The 21,057-nt window shown below is 39.1% G+C and overlaps 1 protein-coding gene across 1 annotated transcript in view; it reads left to right on the top strand.

The window, feature by feature from the left end:
* LOC149186872 (F-box/kelch-repeat protein At1g55270-like) overlaps positions 1–20,301 on the top strand; it is a 35,280-nt gene extending 14,979 nt beyond the window's left edge. Inside the window, exon 2 of the mRNA XM_089411185.1 lies at positions 18,862–20,301. Coding sequence (XP_089267311.1) covers positions 18,862–20,112 — 1,251 coding nt within the window. The 3' untranslated portion in view covers positions 20,113–20,301. The remainder of the gene's footprint in view (positions 1–18,861) is intronic.
* The last annotated feature ends 756 nt before the right edge of the window (positions 20,302–21,057 follow it).

The raw sequence follows: 21,057 nt of genomic DNA, 5'->3' as shown, positions 1-21,057 counted from the left end.
ATATTTCTCTTTGTAACTGAATGACCTTGTGAGGTATTCAGTGATGTATTCAGATTTTTCTATTGCATAATAATAAAACCCTTAGAGCTGCTGCACCTGTTTTCTCGTATTGGGTTTTTCCGAGGACTATTTTGTCCAAAAATAACGGTGTCCTATGTATCTTGTTCTTTGCTCAGTTTCTTGTTTCATGTAATCAAATTAAATTGGTGTAGGCTGCAAAAGTAATTTACTTAAGTATTTTTTAGAAAATAGCTTGATAATGTATATTAAAATCAAGTAGGAGAAGTAAATTTAGTTTTGCTGCAATAGGGGTTCCTTGAGTATAGGAATTTTCACACTGGAGCCCCTGTTTGCTTGCGTACAGGGAGATCCTATTTCCTAACGCACAAGTCCCTATTTCCTAGTGCACTTGTGGTCCCTTTTCTTTTGTGCAAATCTCTGCAAGTCTCATTTTTCTTAGTGCACTTGTGGCTCCTATTTCTTAGGACACAAGCTTCCTCAAATCTTGGCATAATCAATATCTTAAATCCTTGCGCACTTTTGATCTCCTATTTCTTAGGACACAAGCTCTTTGGGCTCTCCATAATCAAGGATGATCTCACAAACTCATGAACTTTCTTGTCTCACAAATCTTGTGTACAGAAATTATGATTTCCTGTGCCTTTGACCTCCTATTTATAGATCCAATTCAAGCATGCAAGGGGCCTAACTCAATTTAGCAACTTGAGTTTTGATTGACGAGTTAACTGAGAGTCAAATTGATTCTCTCTCCAACTAACACTTGGAATATTAACTCATTCTCCCTTCAATCAAGACCGAAGTCTAACAGGCTCTAGCTGAACTCATAATTGCCACCTCATTCTGTAGTCAAACTAATGAAGACTTCACTTAACTAAAGCTCCAACTCTACGCGTGCCAACTAGATGATTATTCTATTAAAATTAGAAATAACTCATCCTAACTAAAGTCTAACTCATGAGCTCGCACTCATATTGAGAGAGGCAAATCAAGGTCTTCACTAGCTAGGGCACAAGGCAAAAGACCTTTACTTGCTACATTTTCAACCCTCCCTTTTAGCGAGGAAGGTACTTATGGAAGAACCTCCTTCATGTGGATCTGTCTCCAACACTACCACATTATTAGCTACTGCAACTGCTCCCTTTGAACTAGAAGACTTCCTTGCTACTTGCTGCAGAATTTGATCCAAAGGCCTATGCCTTCCAATCATGCTCCTCAACTCCAAGTCTATTACCTTAGTCATAAGTGCCATGTACCTTGTATATCTTTGTGGCTGCTTACTCTGCCTGAACATAGAGCTAGGAGTCACAACTCACTCCTAGGCCTCTTGATCGACCCACTTGGCTCTCCTCCTCCCAGTGCTGGGAGTCACTAACTGAGTCGCTGACTCCACTCGTCTTGGTCTCTTCTCCTCATCATCCTGCTGGTCAACCCACTTGCCAACTAGTCGAGACTCAAATTGTGATATTGGTTGAGGCTCCTTCTTGGGAGCTCTAACCTGCTCTCGCTCTAAGGACTCCCTTAGAGCTCTACTCTCCTTAACCCTCATGTCTCTACTTTGTGCACTTCCTACCTTGCTGCTCAAGGTTGCACCTATCTCAACCTGTAGCAGGTATAGATTCTTCATCCTCACACCTATTTGCTTCTTACATCTAGAAGCTAAGTGCTTGAGGTAAACCTTACTTCTGTTGAAGATGACATCATAACCCTTGTCCTCAAGGGTAGCTACTGAAACAAGGTTCTTCTTCAGCCTTGGAACACAGAGGACATCTTTGAGATGGAGAGAGCTACCTGACTCCCTCCCTAAACTTGACAATAACAACTCCCATAGTCCAGTACTTGCCATCATCTCCTAGCTCAATTTGAAACTGCATGTCCTTCTCCTTTAGGTGGTTGAAATATTCCTTGTTCCTGGTCATGGGGAAGGATGCTCCTGAATCAATATGCCATACAATGCTATTGCTGAGCTTGCCATGCAAATTATCAATGGGAAATCTTTCCCGAATTAAGAAGAAAACACATCTACCTCAGCTGATGCAACCACATGATCCTTATTGGACTCCTTTCGATTAGGACACTTAGTGGCATAGTGCCCATACTCATGGCAATGGAAGCACTTGATCTTGCTCAGATCCTTCTTCTTCTCGCCCTTTTGATTGGACTCGACCACTCCTTGGCCCTTTTTGTCCTTGGCTTTGCTACATTTTCTTGCCAGGGAAAAGTTCTCCTCGTCCTTTGTCGTAGTTGTTCTCCCACCTCTTGTCCCTCTCTGGATTTCTTCTTGGACATAATCACTCCATAGCCTCTCCCTTCTTGGCAGATTTTCTCTGTCACTGACTGCATCATGGAAATTCTCCCATGACTTCTGAAGTCCGAGTATTGCAAGACTCACAAGGTTTTTATCTGCTGCAGTCTTGCCCACTCCAACTAGTGCATCTTGAAGGTGAACTTGGAAAGATACATGATGATGGGCTCTTCTTTTCTCATCCATATATTTCTTAGCTTGTCCTTGGGAGCAAGCTTCCTGGCATTATTGGAACCTTGATATAGATCTAAGATGGCTTTAAACATCTTATATGTTGTCTTCTTCTCATGGAGATGAGGAATAATATCGTCTCTGACCCCCTCAAGAATGATCCTCCTCACCTTGGTGTCATTCTCGTTATGCTGGATCAACTATTGGGCATCTTGAGGTGGCACTATTTGCTGCTTCACAAACTCGAGCACACCATTATCCTCCAACACTATGAGATCCGCTCCTTCCATGAGCAGAAGTTCGAGGCTCCCTCTTAACTGTGATTTGCCCTTTAGTCCTAGGAACATCATACTGATATCCAAGGAAATGCTTTTCAAAACTCTAGCGCAAGCCTTTTGCCTAATCTGTGCTTTTCACTGATTGATCAATTTGGTGCTGATATTTATGCTGATCTTTGCTCTGCTACCATGTGAAATTTCCATGAAACTCTGCAACTACTTAGATGAATAACTGAAAACAAGGCAACTAAATACTGAAACCAAATTTACTTTCACCAAGATATAGAGTTTCTTAATAGCTTATAAACAGGGGAATAAACACCAAAGATAAAAATACGACACACAAATTGAGACACTTGTCTACTTAGGAAACCCAATAGGGAAAATCTGCTTCCTTGATTGTGGTATTTTATCGATTTTTCTTGAGCAATTGGATCTATTACAAAGCAATCTGTCTCTGAGAAAGCGTACTATGTATTCTCACTAATTTCTGCTAATACAGTTGATCTTGGCCTACATTGATCACTATTGATCGCGACCCTCGAGCACACAATTGATCCCCTACTACTTCCTTAACTTGCCTTGCCTCTTGATCCTGCTACTCCTTCCTTGCACACTAGAGCCCCTATTTCCTTGCGCACAAGGAGCTTCTGTTTCCTTGCGCACAAGTCCCTATTTCCTTGTGCACTTGTGGCTCCCATTCTATTGCGTAAATCTCCACAAGTCTCCTATTTCTTAGCGCACTTTTGGATCCTATTTCTTATGACACATGCTTCCTCAAATCTGTGCACGATCAATCTCCTAAATCCTTGCGCACTTGTGATCTCCTATTTCTTAGGACCTCTCTGCGCTCTCCACAATCAGGGATGATCTCACAAACTTGTGAACTGTCTTGTCTCACAAACCTTGTGTACAAAACTTTTGATTTCCTATGCCTTTGTCCTCCTCTTTATAGACCCAATTCAAGCATGCAAGGGGCCTAGCTCAATTTAGTAACTCAAGTTTTGATTTACGAGTTAACTGAGAGTTCGATTGATTCCCTCTCCAATCAACACTTGGAGTATTAACTCGTTCTCCCTTCAATTAATACTGAAGACTAACTTGTTTTAACTAGACTTGTAACTGCCACCTCATTCTATAGTCAAACTGATGAAGACTCCACTTAACTGAGGCTCCAACTCTACGCATGCCAACTTGATGATTATTCCAGTAAATTGGAAATAACCAATCCTAATTGAAGGCTAACTTATGAGCTTGCACTTATACTAAGAGAAAGACAAATCGAGGTCTTCACTAGATAAGGCACAAGCCAGAAGACCTTTACTTGCTACATTTTCAACAACTTGCTCCATATCAACTTTGTCTTTGGTCAATTGGTGAGTTGTTTTTGGTGTGTGCTTAAAGTGGTAGTTCTAACTCCTATTATTATTATTATTATTAATACTATTAATGTCAAATAAATGAACGAAAAATTAGGTCAATTTGATTGAAGAATCCAAGTACAAATGGTTATAATGTCTTGTAGGCCTACTTAACACAATGAAAACATAAAGTAAGCTAAACTAACAAATTTATGACATAGAGCATGATCAAATAATGTCATAAAGAAGGAAGAAAGAAACAAGGCTATGCAATGCCATTTTCCAGATTTTCATGCAATTATGATTGATAGAGCCAGATTGTTAATCATTGTAGCTTGACAAAAAGTGCATCTTAATTTTGTTCTTTGGCTAAGAGCCATAATGGAGATCCTTGGATTGTTCATCCCTCCTTTTTAATTTAACAAACCAAAACTTTACTTGATATAGAACTAACTTGCTAACTGAGTTGTTATCCTATTTTATCAAATTCTTGGAGCTTTTCTTCCTCATCTTTTGTCTATATTTACCTTTTTTTCTCTGTCTTGCCGAACTATTTTCTCCATATCCCCAAATTTTAGTTTTGTCACATGACCAACTCTCTTACTAACCTCTTTGCTTTTGAGTCTCTATTCTTATGGGATTCTCTGCTTCCCTTGCCCCCTTCTCTCTTTCTCTCTCTCACTCTCTCATTCACTCTCTTAATGCTCTACTTGTATTCACAACCTTATTCAACCTTTTAGGACTTGGCCCAATAACTTGCTTGGCAACATCCTTGTTAGTTCTTTCTTGGTTCCTTAGGTAGGCTTTTGGATATTTGCCTTTTGTATTTCCATCCCTCTCTTTTGCATAGGATTTGCATTTTGGGTGACTTTGTCACTGAACAAGACATATGCCCCTATTTTTCTCTCTTTGGAGAGGGGATTACCGCCCCTGGCCCTTATGGCTGCAAATGATGTTGGTTCTCAGAGTCTATTTCACTCCTTCAGTCCATTGAAATTTCTATTGAGCACCTCTCCTCTTTTGTGTACTCTTTAGATGCCTTTAATTACCTTCTCCTCATGAAAAGGGAGATCAATAGGGTTGTTATGTATGTCGTTTACTAGATTGACACTTAACCAATTGTTCTCCCATCTCAGACTCTCAACTCTAATTTGACCTTTTATTGCAAGCAATTTATGCAATTGTAGGACGGTCTTGTTGTTTGTCCTGATTACATTCGACAACATTGGCCTCATAGTCTCAAGATCTTCCTCAATTAGTTGTAGGGTTGTTCTTACCACCTATGTTGAAACTTCAAATGAATCACCACATGCCATAGTTTGAGAAGATATGTCAGTGATGTCCTCTCAAGGAGATTGAGTTAGAGTAATATTTTATCTTCATATGCCATACATACTCTAGGATTCAGGGTGTGTGACCCCTTTAGGCTTGACACATTTGCTTGATGATCACCCAAATACGCGATACTATGTGTGACCCCTCTAGGTTTGGTACCACTATGTGCATTACCTCTTTTTTTCCACCCCATCTATGTTGATGTTATTAGTTCAGAGAGGTGCTTCTGCATAGGCTTGGTGTCCTAGCATGCAAAAGATGTATGATTGCCTCTTTAGGTGCTTGCTTGAGAGGAGTAAATGTTATTATGATTCCTTTGCTAAGTCTAACTTACGAAACACACAACAATTAACTTAATTGATTCATGTTGGCATTTGGGCCAAGTTTCCAAGGATAAATAATTTAATTATTAAATGGACTTAGATCTAATCTCTACTGTTGATCTAAGTTGGTTAGGAATTAATCCTAGTCGTCTGTTTCTTTGGAGATTGAGGGTAGGGATTTAGCCTAAGACGAAATTATAAAATAATTCTAAGGGAGAGGTGAAGACACATTGTGATTGGGGAAGGAATGAGAGACTTAATGATTAAAGAGAAGAAAGTGTGAAACAAGCGTTTTTTGGAAGGAGAATTTGTGAGGGTCGAGCTTTTGAGGAGTGACTTGGAGGAAAGTAGAAGCTGAGATTTTCTGCAGGGCGAAACTTGGAGAGAGAGAGGTCAAGATTACCAATTGGCCATGTGGAGCAAAGGAGGAGGTTGAGATTTCAACCAAGAGGCAGAAAATCTTCTAGAGCGTAGCCATGTAGTGGAGGCTAGATTATTACAAGTCAGGGGTCAAGATTTTCTAGGGTCGAGTCATCTTCTAGAGTAGTCGATTTCCTTGGGTTGAAAATCCAGTGGGCCAACCGAAAATCTAGTGGGCCAATTTCAATTTCAAATATCTGCTATAATTTCTATGTATTTTGGTGTGGGTCAAGGCTTGGAATTTTCCAGATTAATAAAAGTGAAGGGAGATTGTTGGGCATAAAAAATCTTATTTTCCTCTTTATTTCTGCCATGATTTATTCGTAAGATATTAAAATTACGAGGGAATTTATTTTCCAACAATTTTAGAATTTATTTAAGCATAAATAATTTTTTGGGCATAAAATAATAGTTGAGGTAAAATTAAACAAGACCTCGTATGTAAAATTTAACATGTTATCAGAGCACTAGGAACTTTGTGGGGAAAATCAAGCAATCACATGGGTTTATAGCTACAACTTTTATTTTTTCCAACAAGTATATTTTTTGGGGTTTCCATATATTTGATTTGGAGTTTGCAAGGATGGTTCAAGTTCAAGATATGAAGACCAGTTGGAGGGGGCATACAAATACAATCCATGGAAGAAGAGGATAGTGTTAGTACTAATGGAGAATAGGATTTGGGAGTTTGCAAATAACACTCCTACTTGTCCTACTGATGCTACACAAATGGCTCTCTTTCAACTAAGAGATGTAAAGGCGAGGAGGATTATTCTTGGAGTGAAGGATCATGTGATCCCTCATCTCTAAGGGAAGAATACGACCAAGGAAATGTGGGAGGCTTCGACCAAACTTTATCAAAGCAACAATGCAAACAGAAAAATGGTGTTGAGGGAGAAGTTGAGAAACACAAAGATGACCAAGTCAGATAGTGTTACTTCATCTCACTTGGACCACACATGTTTGATATGAGTTGGCTATAGTTGAGGAGAAAGTGACATATGAGGAGATGGTGAGGATTGCCCTCGACGACTTTTCCAAGCCATGGGCATCCTTCATTAAAGGGATCATAACACGTGAGAATCTACCCAACTGGGAGAGGTTATGGGATGACTTCATACAGGAAGAGACTCGAGAGGAGTCACTTCGGGGGGGGGGGGGGGGGGGCGCTAGTTTTAGGGTGATGATGAGAACCTCACCCTTTCTAATTAGGTAAGGGGAAGGGGAAGAAGAGCACAATAGGGAAAAGTACCTGGGGAGTTGGAGAGAAGGACATTAGCAAAGTCAAGTGCTTTTTATATCACAAATTTGGCCACTATGCATGTCAACGTTTGAACAAGAGGAAGAGCAAAGGGAAGACTCAGTTAGTAGCTTTAGCAGATATGTAGGTGAGCGAGTTTGCCACCAGGTTTGAAAAGGAATTCTCACTAGTGTCTTGTGTTTTTGGCACCATAGTGAAGGGTGCATGGTTTTTGGACAGTCGTTCATCTTGTCATATGATGGTATCACATGATCTGTTTACTAGTATATCAGAACTAGGCTCAGAGCTACATGCAGAGCTTGGCAATAATGCCAGGTGTGCAGTGGAGGGTATTGGTAGCATCCAGTTTTAGTTAGAGTCATGGGAGATTGTGGAGGTGATGGATCAAGAATATTCTAGCAATCTCCATGAAGGACAAGCGGCACGAGGTGTACTTCCGTGATGGGCAAGTACTTGTTAGGTTGAGGGATTCCAATTTGAGCTCAAGTCGAGTGATTGCAAGAAGAGAAGGGAACTTGTATATGTTGAGGGGTTAGTCGATGCGAGCATTAGTGCATGACAGTGACAACTTGTGCGAATTGTGGCATAGGAGGATGGCACATTTGTATCACAGGGCTCTACCCATATTGTGGGAGATTGTCACTAGTCTCTCAAATTTCAGTGTGGAGCAATAGGGTGTGCTTTGGGCAAGTATGCCAATACAACTTTACTGAGGAGTGATTCTAGGTCCTGTTACCACTCAATCTAGCAGGGTCCTAGGAGGGGTTCCAAAGGGGTAACTACTAGACCAAGTGGCAACAATGGAACAAGGACCCATTGTCACCTCAGTCGATGTCCCCTACTCTTTATTGATTTTCACCGATGAGAGGAGTTCTGGTATAAGGAAATCACAAGGAAGGGTAAGTCGATGACAAGATGTGTAGTGATTCCCAAGGCCCATTCAAAGGAAAGACTGAGATAGGGGCTAGCTTGCTTTAGAAGCAAGGTGAAAGGGCTCTCCTAGAAAGGCTAATTTGGGAAAGTCAAGACCTAAGTAAAGATTGATCAATATGATGGCTATGCCTAGATCAAGGCTTCCCAAGGAGAGGAGAATGATCTCTATTGTAGCTTTGTAAGATATTTTTTCATATAAAGAATGGGACCATAAAGAAACCAAGGATATCTAACAAGACCTAGGGTTTAGGGTGTAATCATTAACCAAATATCTAGGTCAAGCAAGGGTGAAGGAGTGACTAATAATAGATAAAATTCCTTTGAGTTTTCAAGCACACCAGACCCCTTGGAATGTTGCTAACCTAAGGAGACCTAGATCAAAAATAGTTTTGAGACTAGGGCTCGATGTTTCTCTAAAACCAATCATGGGATGATCTTCAAATTTGGAGAGCAAGGAGAGGACACACCAACGCAATCCTCCTCGAATTTGCACCTCAAATGGATGGCTCTAAAGGAAATCGTTTGTTGCCCTAGCTAGGCCATCTAGGGTTAGGGCAACAAATTTGTGAAAAGGAAAAAAATCTAGGGTGATCACCAAGGATTGAGACCAGTGCCTAGCCAATTGTGGAGAATGGAGTCAAAGTGAATTTGATCTTAGAATTTTTGTTCTTCCAAGGAGTTCTTTTGCAACCTCGCTAGCCCTAGAGAGGCAACTACAAGGTCACAACAAGGAATTTATACTTCACTTTGCAAAATTTGTGGAGTTTCAAGGTGAAAGGTATTAACCCATCCTTAGGAATAATTCGATCTTCTTGCCAAGATGAGTAACATGTGCAACGAGCCAAGATTACAAGTGTTCATGAATTTTGTATCAATAATTAGGGCACAAATTGATGTAGCCTCAGATCAAAAGACTACATCCCCCTTGGTTTTAGAGTTGAATTGGGCTCTCTGGAGCTGTGGCAAATCGTTGCTGCAAGCCCTAGTAAAAACACAACGCTAGAAAACAGAACACAACGTCCTTAGGCAAAAGCGCAGCGCCAAGAGGAAAAGCGCAACGCCTAAAGGAAAGCGCAGTGCATTGCCCAAGAACGCGATTTAAGCGAATTTTTGCTGGGATTTCTTCCTTTTTTGAGCTGTAAAGGCACGAGCTAGTTATATCCACACAACTACAATCACCTCCACTCAGGTGAATAGCAAATTCCTACTCCATTCGACAGGCAACCATCCCACAACTTAGTGCCCTCTCATGCACTTGCTTGATTTACGCAATGGCTTCTCTTTACCATAGCAGCTTCTTCACTCTGTGCAAAGCTCTCTTTCCACTACACTGCTCCTCCACGCAGTGACCAACGCATACAAACTACAACAACTCGGCCCATATTTTATTACTGGTTCATTCAACTATAAAAGACAGCGACCACGATCTCTTTAACCTATGTAGTGTGTATACGTTATATCAATCAACATATCAACCATGAGATTCTCTCGGCAACAGAGGGTGACACACCTTCCTGTCATAACAGAACTCCTACAATAGGTAGTTTATCGAACAAAACAATGTATTGCCCCTAGTAAGATATCTGGCCACATTTGATTATCAAGAAATTGACCTGCCAGTTCTTCATCATGCGACTCCTTGCACTCACCATCAATCTTTCAGACCTGCACCCAGATCTGTGAACTTAACCATCGATTCACTCCTTTCCACCTCAAATTCCAATACAAAATGTTGATTCGAAATAGGTCTGCAATCTCACATATGAAGATCCTTTGTTTGTGTTACATTCACACAAGTTTTTGTATTCGGAACTTCTGTTTATCCTCTATCTATGACCTGATTTTCTTTAATAATGGCCTTCGACTACTCTAATACTCTCACACACAATTCTGAAAATCACACCATATGTATCTACATTAAAACATAGAAATATTTCAGTAATAAATAAAATATTTACAGGAGAATTATTCTCATTCCACACTCTCACATACTTGCACACTTCTACCTCCTTTGAAGCCTACTAATGTATACAAACAGATTCTGCAACCATTTTTGGTTTAGATCCACAATCTACTCAACCATATCCTAAAAATCCTTTGATTCCATTTTTAACTCAACTAAATCTTCTACTCTAAGATCTCCTAATCCCTAAGACCTCTATAAGATCTTTACAAGTCAAACACCTCTCATATTCTCAATTATGTGAGAATATTTACATTAAAAACTCACACATATATTTCTCACTTAATTTATTAAAAATATACAAATTTCTTATTAATAAATTAAAAACATCACCCCCCTAAGTTAACCAAATATACAATGATTTTCTGAGCAAGATGCTCTTGCATCACAAACATAATCAAAGCATAACGTTCCATACATTAGACCATAAACATGAAAAATTTCGATAAGAGAGCACTTACATGGCAAAAAGATTATGTCCATCCATTAGATTTGCAACAACGAAGCTCCAAGACAAGATAACAATTATCCAAACATCAAAATGCATCCCTCAATGTCCGATTCGTCCATCAATAGCAGGTTCAAGTTCTTTTCTCCAAAGAGATACAAATCCAAGTGATGATGAAAGAGAGAACACCTCTCTTATATTTATACAATCCTCTAAGGGGTTCAAATAGCCTAATTTAGCCTAATGATGCCCCTATAATAAAATAATGTGCAAAATAACAATACTTTTGGTGACAAGCCCACCAAATAGCTCCATAACATGAATACTTCGCTGCTCAAGAGGGTCGAAATGATAGAAAAATAGCTAGAAGTGCCATTGGAAGGCCAAGTGAAGTCCCTCATGTGCCATAATGAATAGGAGGGCAGTTCGGCCTAATTTAGCCTAATGATGCCCCTATAAAAAAATAATATGCGAAATAACAATACTTTTGGTGACAAGCCCACCAAATAGCTACATAACATGAATAATTAGCCTCGTCTCAAGAGGGCCGAAATGATAAAAAATAGCCAGAAGTGCCATTGGCCAAATGAAGTTCCTCATGTGCCATAATGAATAGCTCCAATAATAGTGATGAAGGGGGTGGCCCCTTGATCTCCAAGCAAATGACCTGTGGTGCTCCCAAGTGACCGTGGGGCACTAGGAAAATCCTCATGTGTCTCCAAGTTGTGGCCCTATGTGCCCGGCGAAATTTTGGGTCATCACGCGATATTTCGCCGATATTTTTGAAGGCGAAAATATCGCAATATTTTCCAGGCGAAATTTTCAACACTGATATAAACCCTCAGATTTGAAAACTATTTTTTTCCACATTGGAGTTGTTCCAGGGACGTTTTGTCCAAAAGTATTGGTGTAAATTGTGTCATTGGTTTCTCGTATATTTCCTGTAATTTTATTTTGTAATTGGTGTTGTTTATGTTGTAATAGGCTATTGTATGATTATACATCATTGTTGTAAATAAAATGCACAGACTATCCATATGGATTGTACAAACACTCGTACAACTTGCCCCATCCACATGTACGGATTTGTGCTGTCTTGTCTGTACAATTATATGGAATTATATGGGTCCTTGTATAGGATTGTGCGTTGCCTGGAGCCATCTCTTTCTTGGTTGCCTGGAACCATCTCCCTCTCTTTGTTAACTATTTGTGTGTGATGAAAGCTTCTACCTTGACTTGTATTTAGACTTTTAGCCGAGAATGTATTTGTGAGATTACTCCAAGTCTAAGTCATGCATGAAATACACCTTTTAGACTCAATTGCTAAATATAAGACTTTCACTTTTTTGCTGAAATTTATCACGAAATAGAATTATTTTTTTGAAAATCACTTTTTCAAAAATATCTTGAATACTTCTCGCATGTTCATGCTGAACCTGTGTGGAAGTTCTTGTCCAAGATTTGATTCTCAACGTACTCCAATTGAGTAATTTTGGCTTCAAAGTCTTCATTGTATTCTCCTTCGTTATATGTTCCTTTCATACGTGGTTGTTTGCTTCTTTCTAGACCTTGAAGAAACGACTCTCTTCTTGTATCCATTGTGGATGTTTACCATATAGGTTGTTCAAGTGTTGTTGAAGTTGGGCTATGATATCATTATGATCCATAATTTATCAGCCTATGGCCGAGTTGATTCAATAGCATGGCCCTTAATTAATTTTGTAGAAAATAAAATGCCTCTTGTTGTGTTATTTTGATTGTGCATAAAACATGACTATGCTTTTTGATTGCAAACAATGCTAGAAATAATAATGGCATGCACAATAATAACTTAGAGATTTACCCTAAAACCCAATTGGGAAAATTAATAGGAAATGGTGTCTTTGGCTTATTATTCTCTTAGGGAATCATTGCGGACAATTTATTAAATTGCCATTTAAAAATGTCTCATATTGGTGTCACATGTCTCCTTCCTTTCAATGTTAGCATGTTAGCCATTGTAATTGTCCATTGATTTAGTGATAATCTAATTATCCCTCAAGGGGGAAAGTTCTTCGCAGTTGTAATGGAAGTGGTAGTGACACCCTATGTTCCACCAAGACTCTGGGACAGGGGGGTGTGGGTGTGGGGAGACACATAGGGGGGATGTGTGGGAGTACCCTCAAATTTTAGGGAAACTTGGGGGGGGTGAGGGGGGACGGGGATATATATATAATTCAAATTCATATCCAATAATGCAAGCATAAATACATTGATCCACACATAATTGAATTAAATAATGAAATGTACTGATCCATGCTCATCATTCATACTCATCGTTCATCCATACACCACGAGATTCAATAATGAAATTCATTGATCCATATTCATCATTTATCATTCTAGAATCTACATTGTTTTAAAAATTAAATTAATCATCCTTCATTTTAGATTCTAAATTGATTTAAAATTTAATTCATCATTCATCATTATAGAATGTAATTAATACTAAGGAAAATAGACTATAGTAGATACTAAAGTCTGAAGAATGGAATAGTAAATTGATGTAATTCAAACTAAAAAAATTTGAGTGACGAGTCGAAGAACTAGTCTTGGGGTCATCAATTTCTAGAGTCAAGACTCAAAAGTTGAAACTGAAAATTAAAAATGGAGAATGAGCATTGAAGGAGTGTCGCGGGGGAGGAGAGACGATAATTAACTTGTAAGTCAATTAGCGCTATGTGGTAAGCCAAGCAGAGGTAAGCTTGGTAAGTCCAATGAGTGAGTTAGGGATTGCAAATTAGTTTAGGTTTTGATAATTGTTATGAATTTTTCTTTTTAGTTATAATTTTATTTTAAAAAATTGTTGTTTTTTTCATTTTTGTTTTAAATACTTTTAAATTTGAAGGATTATTAGACAATTGAGGAGGGGTGCTTCTAGGCGTCCCCCCTCAAAAGGGCCGTGGGGGGACACCCAAGAACACCCCTTTTGAGGATACACATCCCCCACACCGGGGAAACGTTTGCCCTTACTTCTCCCTGCGTCTTCCTAAAAGGGGGATGTGGGGAAATGTTTCCTCAGGCATTTTCCCGTCCCAGGTGCATGGCAAGCATGAGGTGCGTGAACCCTCCTTGGGGAATGCATCCCCGTGGAATACTGGTGAGACCGTACTTGGCAAGTTTCTATCACTTTGTCTCATTTTAAGGATTATTAGACAATTGAGTAGGGGTGCTTCTAAGCGTCCCCCCTCAAAAGGGGTGTGGGGGGACACCCAAGAACACCCCTTTTGAGGATACACATCCCCCACACGGGGGAAACGTTTGCCCCTACTTCTCCCCGCATCTTCCTAAAAGGGGGATGTGGGGAAATGTTTCCTCAGGCATTCTCTAGTCCTAGGTGTGTGCGAAGCATGAGGTGCATGAACCCTCCTTGGGGAATGCGTCCCTGTGGAATACTGATGAGACCGTACTTGGCGAGTTTCTATCATTTCTTCTCCTATCATGAGGTTGGGGACTCCATGGTCCTTCCTCTAGGAGTTGTTGATAATTAACTTCCATTGTTGAACAATGCCCATTTGCTTGCCAAGTGTTGTATGATCTTGAATCTTGATGGATATTTTTGTTTGCAAATAAAATCAAACAAGGAATGAGAAAGACAAACTATTATCACTATGATAGTCCTCAATGCTCTTCTGTTTTGGTGGATTTTTGTGAGAAAAAAACCAATGTAGAAGGGCGACTAAACAACTTGAATCATTTGTAAGAAGTGGCAAAGGAATGAGAAAGACAAACCATTATCACTATGATAGTCCTCAATGCCCTTCTGTTTTCGTGGCTTTTTTGTGAAAAAAGCCAATGTAGGAGGGTGACTAAACAACTTGAATCATTTGTAAGAAGTGGCAATATATATATATATATATATATGGAAGTGGCAGTGAGACCTTACTAGGTGAGTCACCTTTTCTCTTATAATGGGGTTGGGGACACTAGTGCTTCCTTTGGGAGGCATTGATTATTAACTTCCATTGTTGAACAATGGTCATTTATTGCCAAGCGTTGTATGAGCTTGATGGATACTCTTCTTTGCAAATAAAAGCAAGCAAGGAATAAGAAAGACAAATCATTATCACTATGATAATCCTCGGTGCTCTTCTGCTCTGGAGGCTTCTCATGTGAAAATTCCAATGTAGAAGGGCGACTAAATAACTTCAATCATCTGTTAGAAGTGGCAATACACATACACACACAGATGGTCTCTTTAGCTTTGTAGTTTTTGGCATTTTCCCATGTCTTTTTTTTCGTATATATATATATCGTCTCTTTTGTTTTGGAGTTTTGGCATTTTCCCTTGTCCTTTTTTTTGTTGAAATTTAATTATCTAGCCGAGGGAAACCCCTGGGCACTTCCTCATATTTTGTGAATGTTGCCCAATGTAAACACATCAGTGTTGATTATGGTGCCTGACCAAATAGGGACATTGAATGAAGCATGCATCAGAGTCAGTGAACCTTGGGATCAGCCCCGGGACCTTCTGCATGAAGCTCAAACCATTCAACCAGCGAAGCTAGCCCCCACCAGGTTTGTATTTGGCATTTTCCCTTGGTCTTATAGTTGAATGGGTCAAGTTCTTTTGTTGGAGTCTCCAGTTAATGTTGTTGACAACACTATGCTGCTAGGGCCACTGGGCTAATTTATAGCTATCCTATAGTTGTTCTTTTCCATATGTCATCATGTTGATAGTAGACCATACTTATAATATGAACAATAGCGTTGGCCCCTTTGTTCTTTAGTAAAGGTTGCGCTGGTGCTTCATCAACAAAGTAGTGGTAGGCCTGCAGAGGATGCAACAGATTCGACACCCTAGTGAATATTGAGGAACACACTTCGTCACTCCAAGGAGAAGAGGCAGTGGAAGGGTAAATATGGCATGTGCCGTGGACATGTCATAAGGGAGCTGGTCGTAGAGAGTCTAGTCTATTGTTGGTAGCCAATAGGGGAGCATCTTTTGGATCCATGACCTGCCTAGGGATGCACCTATGAAATGAGGTGACTAATGCTGAGGGTTGGGTTGGTTGGTCATTGCATGAGGTTGTTGCTACTGATGTGGGTTGTCTTGGTTGAGAGTGGGCTGGGGCTTTGTGGTTCTGCTTGTTGGCATATATTACTCTGTTTAGTAGGCTGTTGGGCCATGAATGTCATGTTTGCCCTCTGCTGAACAGTGTATCTGATTTTGCTAGACATTAATTGAATGGTGGCATCCCTTCAAATTTTGTTTGTATGCCTTAGTTATATGGATGATACCTAAGTACTGTTAGTTGGAACTTATGATGCTAATGCATGAACTTGCATGGATCGAATCTGTTATGTCTTACTCAAATTTTAATATTACTATTAGTTGTTTCAAGATATTTGAGAGTGGTTTCAAGTTCCAACCTCAGACTTCATATGGAGAAAGTGGAATTTCATATTCCATTCAAAATTCAGCAGACTTAACAGTTTTCAGGATTGGTAGGATTGCAACATTTTCGTTGGATTCTATCATATATATGGGATTGGAATTTAATCCAGAGCACCAAGCCCTTTATATATCTTGATGTTGGTGGTTTTTATTGTTGAACTCCTTTGTCATGGCCTTAGCAAAAATGTACTCTTCGCCCAAACCAAAATGATTGGTTAGGCATGTTAAGCTTTTTCAAATCTCTGGGGGCGTCACCATTATGTCCGCAGTGTAGGAGGATACAAGCAATATGAAAGCAAGTCCCATCACCAACTTCGGCCTCTGGACTTTTGGTGTTTGGAATCGATTTGCAAGTAGTCCCACCTGTGTTCTACCTTATTATAAGGCTTGGATTAGGTAGTTTCATCAAAATTGGGTGGTGTTGATGTCCCTAAAGGATTGAGGTAGAGAAAGGCTAGACAAATAGGTAAAGGGTGATACTAATGACGAGGATCCCAGGTATAAGCAATGGTGGAACATTGCTTGTCATTTATATGCTTTTGCTCATTTATTCATAATACTTTGATTTAAAATTTCAATAATTTTTTGGAATCATGGTTTGGTCCACTATGTTACCGGATTCATGTGGTGTTGATGTTGGATATGCGAATCTGCTTTTTGGATATGGATATGAATATGGATCCACCCAGAGCCTCATGGAATCCACCATGTAAGTGGATACTTCAAACAGAGAAGCAGATCCCATTGTCTTGAAACAGATCCTTTGCCAGCTTGCCGTCACATGCCAGACCCAAGCAAATAACATCAGAGTTTTTGGTTTATTTTTTATTTTTTTAATGATATTTGCCACCTGTTTGAAACCCTAAAAACCAAATATTCTATTTAAATTTTTAGTTTGATTACTTATTAGTAATTTGTAGGTTGTATAGTTGTATAGTTATATAAGTAAGTTATTAATTACCTATAGGCTGTATAACAAATGATAATGCTAGCAGGAAAGCCTTGAGACAATACATAGATAATAATGTATAGTGTACAAAGGATGGCTATGCCATTAATAATTTAATTAGATCAATCGCATCCAACTCTAGGTGAAGAGTCCTCTTATAACAATATGATATATAGACTATAGCATGTTCTCAAACAGTGTACAATATTCATTTACCATTGTAACTAGATGGGAATTTTTAGATTTGAAGGCAAAGTTTAGGGAAGATGACAGGTTGATCATGATGGGGAGTTGAAATATTCAAATGGTGAGCATGTAGACCCATTTTGGACATGTAGTTAGACATACTCTACATCATAATAGAGTGATCATTGATGAGACAGTAAATTTTGTATTTACAATTATCCATCTTTGTATAAAGAACGATGCGTCATGATTTCAGTTCTAATGTTGTGATTCATGAAAGGTTTTGATTTTTAACACTGAATAATTTAAAAAAAGAAAGAAAAATATAGTTGTATCTTTTGTATGTGGCATTTCTCCACCTTATTCGGATCCTAGCTTTTCAAAAATCTGGTGGATCTGTATCTGAATCCAAATCCAGATACATATCCATTTCTGTTTCCTGGTAACTTAAGGTTTGGAATCTTTAAGATATGATTTTAAAATTTTTTCATTAAAATTTAAACATTTTATGTATTTTTTAGTAAACTGATTCATTGAAATCAGATAGGTTCGAGACAATCCAAGTTCGAGATCCTTGACCATGCCTGAGTCCGAGTCTGAGTCTTAAAACATTATTACTGAAGGGGTAGGTTCAGGTGCACTCTATCTTTTTCTCGCGGTTCTGGTGTTTGATTTTAATTCTTATAGAAGTAATCCCATTTAAGAAAATTAAAACAGGGTTAGGTTACTTTTCTTTTCTAGTTCATATTTTATGATTAGCACAAAGCTGCAAAGGCCTTGAAGCTCTTGATAAGTTGGAAACAGCATGACACAAGTCAGGATTCAGACTGAGATTCTTTGACGTGTTATTGAAAAAAATTATTGATGCATTTTACCTGTTCAGCTTCTCTCTACAAAAGAATGGGAAACACGGAGAATCCACGAAAATGAAGAAAGAGTAAGACTATTTTAGCAATGGAGAGAGTCTTTATACCTTGGGAATCATACTGCCAAACCTGAGATCCCATTCAGCAGATCCTTCACAAAAAACTTTCCTGCAAATGCCTCCAGACTGTCAAATGATCAGAAGTCTGAAACATGTTATATTTTTCCAATGATGGAATAACTGCCATCCTTGTCATAAGGGCATATGTGTAGCATGATATAGAGGAGGCTGGCTGTTGCACATGGAAGGCGTATATTTTTATTCTGTGGGCTTCTCTTTGTGGTTTTCATTTCAGCGTTCTTCATCCTTTCAAGGCTCATAATCTTGTCGAATAACCCTAGTTACAAAAATTGTTGGTTCTCCATTTGTCACTATTTTTGCTGATAGACATGTTTGCTTGGTGAGTTAGCTGTACTAGTATGTCAGGTCATGTTATATAATTGAGGGAATGAATGGACATGCATGAAATTTGCATATTATAATAATTTGTATTTCTCCTTGCAGTGATCTATGAGATTTACATAAGGGATAATTTTGTGTCTTTGTAGGTTGAAACCTCAGCATGTTACTGTGTAGCCGATGTGGGTCTAACTGTGATAGATGCTAAGAAATATGTACCTGGTACCAGACATTGTGGTCAACCAGAAATCAAAGCAACAATTCATTCTTCAAAGAGAAAATCTCATAAAAGTGAGAAAGGACGGGAACCTATTCCTTTGATACCTGGTCTTCCAGATGACCTTGCTATTGCTTGCTTAATTCGGGTTCCACGTGTCTTCCATCGGAAACTCAGGCTCGTATGTAAAAGGTGGTACCGTCTTTTGGCTGGAAATTTCTTCTATTCTCTAAGAAAAAGCCTTGGCATAGCAGAAGAGTGGATCTATGTATTCAAACAGGACCGTGATGGTCGCATTTCATGGCACGCATTTGATCCTAGGTACCAATTATGGCAGCCTCTCCCCCCTGTGCCGGCTGAATACTGTGAGGCACTTGGTTTTGGATGTGCTGTCCTCAGTGGATGCCATCTCTATTTGTTTGGGGGCAAAAGTCCATTAAAAGGATCTATGAGAAGGGTAGTCTACTACAGTGCACGGACAAATAAATGGCATCGAGCACCAGACATGCTCAGGAGGCGTCATTTCTTTGGGGCCTGTGTTTTTAATAATTGTTTGTATGTTGCAGGGGGAGAATGTGATGGTAGTTTTCATTCCCTCAAATCAGCAGAGGTGTACGACCCAAATAGAAGTAAATGGTCTTTCATATCCGACATGAGCACCTCTATTGTTCCTTTTTTTGGGGTGGTATATGGAGACAAATGGTTTCTCAAAGGCCTAGGTTCTCACAGGCAAGTTATATGTGAGATGTATGTGCCATCATTAAATCAGTGGTCTACTGTAGTAGGTGGCATAGTCGATGGATGGCAGACGCCAAGTGGCACCTTAAATGGAAAACTTTATGCCCTTGACTGTAAGGATGGTTGCAGAATGCGAGTGTATGATAATGTGAATGACTCGTGGGACAGATTGATAGACAGCAAGCTTCATCTTGGTAATTCTCATGCGCTTGAGGCTGCAGCATTGCTTCCTCTTGGGGGTAAACTTTGTATTGTTCGAAATAACATGAGCATATCTGTTGTGGATGTGGCAAATCTTGATTGTAATGCTAAGAAAGGTCAATTGTGGGAGACCCTTGCCGGCAAAGGTCAGTTCAAAACTTTTGTCACAAACCTATGGTCAAATATTGCTGGTAAAAATGGGTCAAAGAGCCAAATATTACATTGCCAGGTACTTCAGGCATAGCTCTCATTGTCTTTGATTACTTGATTGTATACACAATTGTTTTGAAAATCTAGCCCATCATGTTCATGCTCATCAGGCTTGAAATGAAATGGCTTCCTTGCACAAATTTGAGAAGTATCGAGGTTCCATATGTAATAGGATGACCAATGTTATAAAATAATCCTTTTGAAAGGAATGTGCGCTTTTCCATGTGAGGGGGTTCAAGCATATCTCAGTTTTTTGGATAAATTTATATATATGTGGAGGATTGTTTGAAAATCTAGGCATCACTGGCAGGCCAACTCATGTTTATGCTTTTGTTTGTGAAATTAAAGGATTTTCACTCTGGGACTGAGGGTCGACCAGGTTGCAAAATCAGTAGGATAACAATGAAAACAATTTTTGGTCTTGTCGGAACATTTTTGATGCACAGTATCCTATTGGATTTTATTAATGTGTATAGTCAAGTGGGCTTTTATGTGTTTTGCCCTATTGCTTGATTTTCTGCTTAGCCCACTTTGTGCTTAGGATTGATTAACCGAAATGCTTCCGACTAGGATGCATTATCGTATTGGGATGGGTGTACATATACTGTGGTATACTCTCTATTGGAGACGTTGATTGCCGTTATCTAGTTTGGGTAGCTAGAGAAAAACTAAGTTCTGATGTTTATAGATCACAAGGAATGGTTGTTATTGATATTGCATCAGTTGTTTGGTTTGAGAATGCATTCAATAATCAAACTATAACAGATTGTTTTGAACGAGGGGTGCTGTTAAATCAAACTACTAGTACTGAGCTGTTTCATGCTTTCTAGATAATTTTTGTGTGGTGAGTTCTTGAGAACCACTCTTTACCAGCTTTACTGTTAAAACCATCAAATCTCAGCTGTTTTATATTTTTCAAGATAATATTTTTTAGGTGATGAGCTCCAAGAACTTAACTTGTTTCTCGGGGTATTTCTTA

Source organism: Pinus tabuliformis, chromosome 3_1 (genome assembly GCF_031772625.1).
Source record: "Pinus tabuliformis cultivar Carrire ecotype Pingquan chromosome 3_1, CPIR1, whole genome shotgun sequence".
NCBI lineage: Eukaryota > Viridiplantae > Streptophyta > Pinopsida > Pinales > Pinaceae > Pinus > Pinus tabuliformis.
This window is presented reverse-complemented; position numbering and strand designations above follow the sequence as displayed.